We start from the raw sequence: 7,905 nt of genomic DNA, 5'->3' as shown, positions 1-7,905 counted from the left end.
CCATTAGCATTTGTAATACCCAGTCTTGGCTGTCTTTCTGCCCTTCGGGCCTCCAGTACTTTTGAAATGAAGTCGCAATGGAGCTCTCAAAGCAACACCTTAAACCAGCCAACACACGGAGCTTGTTTGTGCGGCCAGTCAGGAACACCCGCGGTCGCGTTTGGGAGCAGAGAAGCCTTTGTGCAGGCGACATTGCTCATGTCTGGCTGTAGCGTCCACCTAACCGCAGTGCATCCGCAGGGACCACGGCCCAAGCGGAATGAGGTACGGCCCCGGGCCCGTGAGCAAACGCTGGTTTGTGGGCTGCACCACGTACCGGCGGGGGAGAACTGACACGCGGCTGTCGGGGCTGCTGCCGGCGCGTCCGGGCACGGCCCATCTGCCGAGCGCCCGGCATGGTCAGCAGCGAGGCGCCCGCGTGTGTCCGCTCCGTTCTCACGGCTGGAGCGTGCCAAGAAGGCGGCCGGTGGCAGTTCCCCGCACAACAACGGCCAGCCCGGAGGCCACCGGGGCAGCCGAGCTCAGGTCCGACCGAGCGCCACCCACCCAGGTCCCACCGCCCCTCAGCCTCACGTCGGGTCCGCCCCGCCCTGCGGCCCAGGCCCGCCCCATCCCGCCCCGGCCGTCCCGTCCTGGCGGCGCGGCGGGGATGGCGGCGGACGGGCGGCACGAAGACGAGGAGCTGCCGGTGTACCTGGCGCGGCCCGGCACGGCGGCGGTGCCTCGTCAAAAGCGCGGGGGCCTCTTCTGCAACGTCGAGGGCGCCTTCGAGAGCAAGACCCTCGACTTTGGGGCACTGCGCGTTGGGCAGCGCCGCGCCCCGCCGCCCGCCCGCCCCGGCCCCGACCCTCCGCCCGGCGCGGCCCCCGGCCCCGGTCCGGCCGCTGGCGACCTCCGCGCCACGTCCGGCGAAGAGCAGCTCCAGGGCGCAGCCCCCGCAGCCGACACGGTAGGGGCCGGCGGCGCGGCGGAGCTGGGCCGGGACCGGGACCGGGACAGGGACAGCGGGGCGGGGTCTCGGGGGGCGGTGTGGGCCCGCGGGTGGGTCCGGCCGCCGCTCGCCCCCGGGGCCGGGCCCGGAGGAGACCCTGGTGCTGCTGCGGTGGCTCCTTCGCCCCGGCTGCCCGCAGCCGCCCCCACCGTTCCCGCGGCAAGGCACCGTCGCGGCCGTCCCCAGTGCGCGGAGCTCCGCCGAGCGGGATGTCGGCGGTCTCGCCGCGGCACCGGCAGAGTCAGAGTCACTGGCTCGGTTTGCTGCAGGAGCTCTTTTATACTTTTATGAAAGAATAGCTACTCCCGCGCCACCGAACGTGGAAGAAAAACTAAAACAGTGGGGATTTTGGAGCTGCTACTTCAAACCAGGCAGATCCTTATCTCTCATGGACACAAACAAGAAGTACCAGCAGTGGGGGGCAGCACATTGATCTGGAAGTGACAGCGTTGAAGGTATCACTAGGCACAAAGTTTCTCAACTTACACCAAAATGAAAGTGATAGACTAATCCATTCAGCTCCACAATATAGTCCTTCTGCTAGAGGGTGAGATGGCTTGCTGTGCTGGTTCTGGTCCTATTTGCACTAGCAGTTGGGCAAGAAGATGATTAAGTTAATAGTGTTGAGTGAATATCTTGTTTGGGATTTCAGTGGTCCTGTGGCTCATTTTTGCATCAGGCAAGTAAGGCTATTTGCTGTTGTTGGTCAATAAGTTTGTTAGGAGCTGAACTTTTTAATAGCCATCTTAAGGTCATTCTTTTTCAACTATGAACAGGGGCAAACCTCCCCCCACCTCCCCATTTTTGAAGATGGAATAAAAAATCACCTTCGTCTTGGCATTTTGCAGAAACCTCCACTTGGGTCTGGAGTGCAGACCCTGGTTAACAGCAGACATTTGTGATCTGGAAGCCTAACCTCACTAACTTGAGCCTAGTGGAAGCACTGCAGTGAACTGTGGTGACTTGAACTGTCTCGGTTTTGGGGAAAAGCATCAGGCTGTCCTAAGTGTCCACTGTCTTCTATAGGAATGTCTAGCTAGGCAATGCTTAATTTGAGGTTTCTTCATTGCACTTTAATTTCTTCAGCCTCTGCTTTTTGGTTTCTTACTGGCATGCTTCTCAGTTCGTGTTCTTGAACTTTGCTTCTTTACAACTGTTTTACAGAGTCAGGAACAAAATTAACATTATTCCTGTCAGTATCAACCTTGTCCACGTGGTTTAAGTAGCAGCTGCAGAACTAACCACTGCATTAACAATTTTATGCTGCTGCTTCTTGGAAAAGGAGCTGAAGCTCCTGACAGCCTGTCTACATGCTTTGCTGTGAGCTTTTCTTTATTAGCTGTGCCAAAAATTAAAAAAAAGCCTTGTTCCCTTTTAAGGTCTTATGTAGACGCTTATCTCCGGTGTTTTGTAGCTGAGGATTTCCTTCAGCAGCTCCTCTCTTCCTGATGATTCCTGCCTCTAGATTTCTTCCTCTGAGGCCTTCAGCTGATAAGCATTGGGAAAGCAAGGGTCAGTAAGTAAGCAACCCCTTTTATCTGCACATCTTGCCTAAGAGGGTGGGCAACTTCATACATGTGTTTTTGCGTGTGCATAGCTAGAAGGAATTGTATGACTTGGTACTGTGGCTTTCAAGCTTTGGGGTGACCCAGAATGGGACAGTGCAATGGGAAATGAACTGTGCGCACTGAGCCCCATTGCCTGCACAGCCACGGGGAGTTTGCCTGTGTTGGACTCTGCAGATTCAGGGCACACAAAGGCACTTTTGTCAAGGCAATTTGAACTTTGAATAATTTCACAGATTAAGAAACAGCAAGAGAGCTCAAGTCATCTACTCTTGCCCAAGCAACTTGTTTATTAGAGAAGCTGAAAGTAAGAGACTTGCCTGTGCCCAGGACAACAGGCAGAGATCTGTCTTCTAATTTTTGCAGTGAACAGTTTATTGGAAGTACAACAGACCAACACACCTTTTTTTTTGTTTGTTTGTTTGTTTTCCTGTAATGACATTAATTACAATTAAAGCACCAACAATTAAAGCACCAACCTTTCTACAGGGAGACAACTCCAGTGAATAAATGCCTGGTGATAACATGTGGTGTCATGCAACTGGACAGCATAATACAGACCCAGGCACATGGTCCAGCCTTGCTTTGTTTTATCACAAAGTCTATTGCAAGGACAAAAGCTCAGCTGTATATTGGAGTGCATTGAAGTCATAGTGGGGATATAGCTCAAAGCAGTTGGGAGCTGTGCCTTTGCTCTGTCAGTGGGAGCTTGAGCTTTGCCAGTGGATTTAGGGACAGAGAGTGACAGTCATTAGGGTAGGGGCCCAGGGGACTACTGTGGAGGCCATGGCTATGGGGAGCTGCCTCTGTGGGCTGGTGGGCTTCCTGGGGAACAAGAGATGTGCCCTCCAGGTGCTCTTTACTCAAAGCAGGAGGTTCATTTCCCTGCTACTGAGTTCTGCTGCAGCAAGAGTTTTTGCGCACAACACTTAAAGATTTGGAGGAACAACACTGGGGGGGGGGCAGATTCAGTGCTGATCTGGGCTATTTGCAGAGACCGTTTTTAATAAGAGTGATTTAACTCAGTGCAGGTTTCCATCAGTAATAGCCAATGTGGACTCTACCCTTCTGAAGTGTCCTGTAGTTTTCTTTGAGAGCTTTCATGCCATTTGTTTAGCCAGAGTGGATTAATGTGTTCACTTTACTATCATGAAGTAAAAAGAGGGTTTCTCTGTAGGTCACAGACAACACCCTGTGAATTCCTGTGACCAGGATGTTCATGGAAGGCTGGTGATGCATGTACAGGTACTGGAGAGCCGCAATACTGGGCATCTGCAGAGGCAACAGGGCTTTGAGGAGCAGGGAAGAAGCCTTACACTTGGTGCCTGGGAAGGTCAACCAGAAGCCTGTGGAGGCATCCTCCACATTTCTCCTCACTGCTGAGCCATGCAGAGACCCTGCGTTTTCACCCACCTGTGCAGTCACACAGGCAGGAGCACATGGTGCTAACCCCCATGGTGCTAACTTGGTCGTTCCTGCTGCATGGTTCTGCAGCTTAAATTGTCATTTCCAATGCAACTGGCTGTGGTCCCATGAACATGAGATTGTGGCTTCACCTCAGGCTGGGGCAGCTCCATTGGCTGGGGAGGAAGGGGAAAAGAAACGCAAGGGAAACTAGTGGGCAGTGAAAGCAGGCAAAGAGTTCACCCCCTCAAGAAGACCGGCAGGAGCCAGTCCTTTGCTTTTTCCTGGTGTGTGTGATACCACTTGATTTCTAACTTGTGATACACCCTGGAAATACAGGCAGGGCTGCCTCAAATGGAGAACAAAGCTTGGACTAAGTTGATTCTCTCTTCGTTTTTCTGACACTTGTAAAATGTGCTCTGAATTCAGCATTCAGCTTTTTGGTTTCCAATGCCAGCAATTTATAGCAGGAACACCAAGCCAACAGCAGTCGGTTCCTCATGAGGCAGCTTGGCACAACCTGAAGTTGCAGTTGTGCACTGCCTTTAGCAGTTTAAAATCCTGAATTTGTGGAAGGGATCCTAAAGCACTTCAATAGCATTAATTCATTCCCTCAATATCACCCCATTCAGCATCTGTGTTTTGTTTTTACTTGTTCTTTTTATAAAAGAATAATTTGGAGTTACATCATATCTGTTACTTTTAAAAACAATAGGAACAAATCCAACCCACTGAACTAGTTCCTACATAACAAATGCAACAGTTAAATTTGCATTACAGTTTGTGGAGTTGAATACTAAATATTCAGGTCTTTATTAAAAAAAATCCCACATGTATGTGTTTGTATTTTTTAAGAAATCTGATGCCTGAAGCACAGCAATAAGAGTCAGTTCTTTGGCTGCCTGTGCTAGGACAGAGGTTATTGCCAGCACTTAAGCAAAACTGTTGAGTTTGTTATCCCACCCCCTGTTTAAGAAGACAGATATCGGATTCCATGGGAGTTATGCAGCAGGGCTAGATTTCCAGAGAAATTAGGGATTCAGCTAAAGAGTTCCTGCTTGCTGCAAAGAGCTTATGTTTTACCACAAAACTTACCCTAGCATGGAAGTAGTTTGATTTTTCACACTACCTTGTGGCAATAGTCCTTGGTTTCGTTCTGTCCTTGTTCTCAGCTCTGGGTGGTCCAAGCTTTGGAAGTGGCTGGCCCCAGTGTGTGGGCAGTGCAGTGGGGCCAGGGAGCTGGCTGGCAGGAGTGGCCTCTGGGGTACCTGGCCATTGCATCTGGGGCATTGAGGTGGCAGGCCAATCTTGCACTGCCAGGGTTTTGATATGATGCTGTGAGTGTTATGTGGTCTTGAAAACATCATGCTCTTCTCAGGACATGTTGGTCATTATGGAATTTGTTAGCAGAAAATAAACTGGGTTTTGCAGCCGGGTATAAAACAGATAGCCAGCCCCTCATTGACACAACCTGTTTTTAGCCTGCTTGAAGCAGATATTTCCAGGAACATGGCAGGGGCTCTGGGTATGCAGGAACTGTTCTGGGGGCACAGGACTTCCCACTTTGGTGCAGGGATGGTGTTTCTGTCCCTTGGATTCACTGCCTCTGAGGTAACTTAACCCCTGAAAACTCATCTGCTAGGAGAACAGAGGGGATGGTTTCATGCAAAGAATATGTATGGGAGGAGGAGATTGTATGCATGGGGACAGGCTGGCCTGGCAAATCTGCTGAACATTATGACATTTGAGCCCAGATGACTGGTCATATCCACTGAATGTTGGTTGTGCCTTTATAAGAGTCATTGGTCATGGACACATAGGGCTGGTGGGATCTGCTTTTTACCTTTGCATTAGAGTCTGGTCAGAAGCCTCCTGGTCCCTGGAGAGGGAGGTTGAGCCAGGCTGCTGAGCATTGGTGGGCCACAGTCAGAGCTGTGTTTGTTTTGGTGCCAAAGTCCTTGCAGCAGCATGGGCCTTTTATTCTGTCTTCACACCACTGGTGCTCCTCACCCTGCTCTTCTCATTTGTGGCTGTCTACAAACACCTGGAGCCATGAGGAGCTTTTGAGCTCTGAGGATTGCCATTTTAAGTAACTTTCAGATTGACCATGCTTCTCATAGAGGATATTTTGAAGCATGTGAGTAGTGCCTCACACACTGCACCTGGAAGAGATCCTATGGAAAAAGTTTTTTTCTGTTTTGAATGTTTTGGGCCCAGGGCAGGGTGTTTGATTGTATTTGTGTGAGTGTCACATAGCAACCATGAGGAAAGCACATCTCTTCAAACGAGGGGTCTGAAGTCACTGTGGCTGGCCAGCATCCAGGGGGCTGATGCAAGCTCGGCTCTTGAAACTGTCCAAGTGTTGAAGTCAGCAGCATCTGCATAGTCATTTATCTATTATTAACTAATTAACTGCTGCTCTTTCTGTTACTGAGTCTAGACAAAGTTAATGTGGCACCACGAGGCATGGGGATACTCATAAACTTTCCAGAAAATGTGTGAGTGAAGTTTTGAGAGGTTTGGTGATGGGAACTGAGGCTGTTTCTCACTCCCAGACCTAACCAGTCTAATTTCAGTAGAGACAAGGACCTGTTCTTGATGCATTGCAGCATTGTGACAAGAACAGTGTGGTCTGGTACCTGATCTTCTCCTGACAGGCTTTTAGTTGCAGTGGCTCTGGCACAGCACTGCTCCCCCATTCCCTGCCTGGTGCTTGCAGATATCCCCTGCCCATGGATCTGCCATGGAGGGGAAGGTTTCCAGCCATCTCTTGCTGACTACAGGGGTGCAGCAGTGGCATAGTAGCTGGGACAGGGAAACAGGAGGGCCAAGCAGCCCTTGCAATTTTGTCAGTATTCTCACAGTCTGGTAGCAATAAGTAGGTTGTTGAGCATATGCTGACTTTGACTTCAAACTGGTGAAAGGTTTTTGAATTTAGAATAAATACATATTCAGTAAAACCAGCCAAGAACTTCAGCAGAATCACACAGAGTAACAGACTCAGTGGGTAGTAAAAGCTTTAGGCTGGGTTACTGCAGAGCACATGGTACTGACAGTCCACACTGCTGTCACCCACTTCTCTCAGGGCTTCATAGCAGTCAAAGTTGGCTGCAGTGTCAGGGGTTGTGCTGTGAGATGGCTCTGCCTGTGCACACACTGGTGAGCAGGGTGCTTGTCAGGCCCCTGATGCTGTTGTTAGATTCTAGTTCAGAAAGCAAACTGGAGGGAGGGTTTGGGTGTTGATCACCCAGGTCAGATGGCTTGTTTTTCTGTGAGGAAGTAGAATTGGATTTACAGCAATGTCCTTGACAGGTGTGGCTGTAAGATTTTCCTAGTGGAGCTGCCTGGCAGCAGGATCTGTAGGAGCATCTTGGTGATGGTGTTCAGAGCTCTGCGCAAGAGTGGAGTCACAGTTGGCCTGGAAGAGAAGGCAAGGTTCAGGGTGGCCATGGGTCTTAGGACCTGCTGGCAACAAAATGGATTGTGGCAAGCAGGAAAGGGTAGACAAATTTGTCCCATTGTGGTACAGCTCTTGTTGGCATGGTCCTGGCCAGCTGTGAGCCAGGCTTGGCATTGTCTCTTTCAGCACACGCTGAGTACTTGCAAACAGTTCCACCATTTAAACATTCCTACCAAAGTCACAGCAGAGAAAAGGGAAGAAGTCCTTGGAAGAGTCCTTGCCAGCACTTGTAGTGTTTGTGTCTGCATGTACACCAGATGTGTGGTGTATTTTATTATTTTTTAATGTTTCCAATTCTAGTGCATGTGAAAGAAAGTTGAGGTAATGCAGGTGCATGCCAGCAGCCCGAGACAGCCTGTTCAGTTACAGACCTTGTTCATTCTACTTGCCAGTGCCACATGGAAAGTCTTGGCCAGCACAGAGCCCTGATTGTGGCCGCCCCCATGGGCCATCCCTGCAGGCTGGGTGGAGACGCAGACCGGACA

The 7,905-nt window shown here is 50.6% G+C and overlaps 1 protein-coding gene across 1 annotated transcript in view; it reads left to right on the top strand.

Moving 5' to 3' along the window:
* DPYSL3 (dihydropyrimidinase like 3) overlaps positions 1-7,905 on the top strand; it is a 28,436-nt gene continuing 20,531 nt past the window's right edge. Inside the window, exon 1 of the mRNA XM_053956462.1 lies at positions 1-949. Within this exon, the coding sequence (XP_053812437.1) occupies positions 260-949 (690 nt within the window). The 5' untranslated portion in view covers positions 1-259. The remainder of the gene's footprint in view (positions 950-7,905) is intronic.

This window comes from Vidua chalybeata, chromosome 15, assembly GCF_026979565.1.
Source record: "Vidua chalybeata isolate OUT-0048 chromosome 15, bVidCha1 merged haplotype, whole genome shotgun sequence".
In the NCBI taxonomy this organism is placed as follows: domain Eukaryota; kingdom Metazoa; phylum Chordata; class Aves; order Passeriformes; family Viduidae; genus Vidua; species Vidua chalybeata.
Note: the sequence above shows the minus strand (reverse complement) of the source record. Positions and strands in the feature narration are given on the sequence as shown.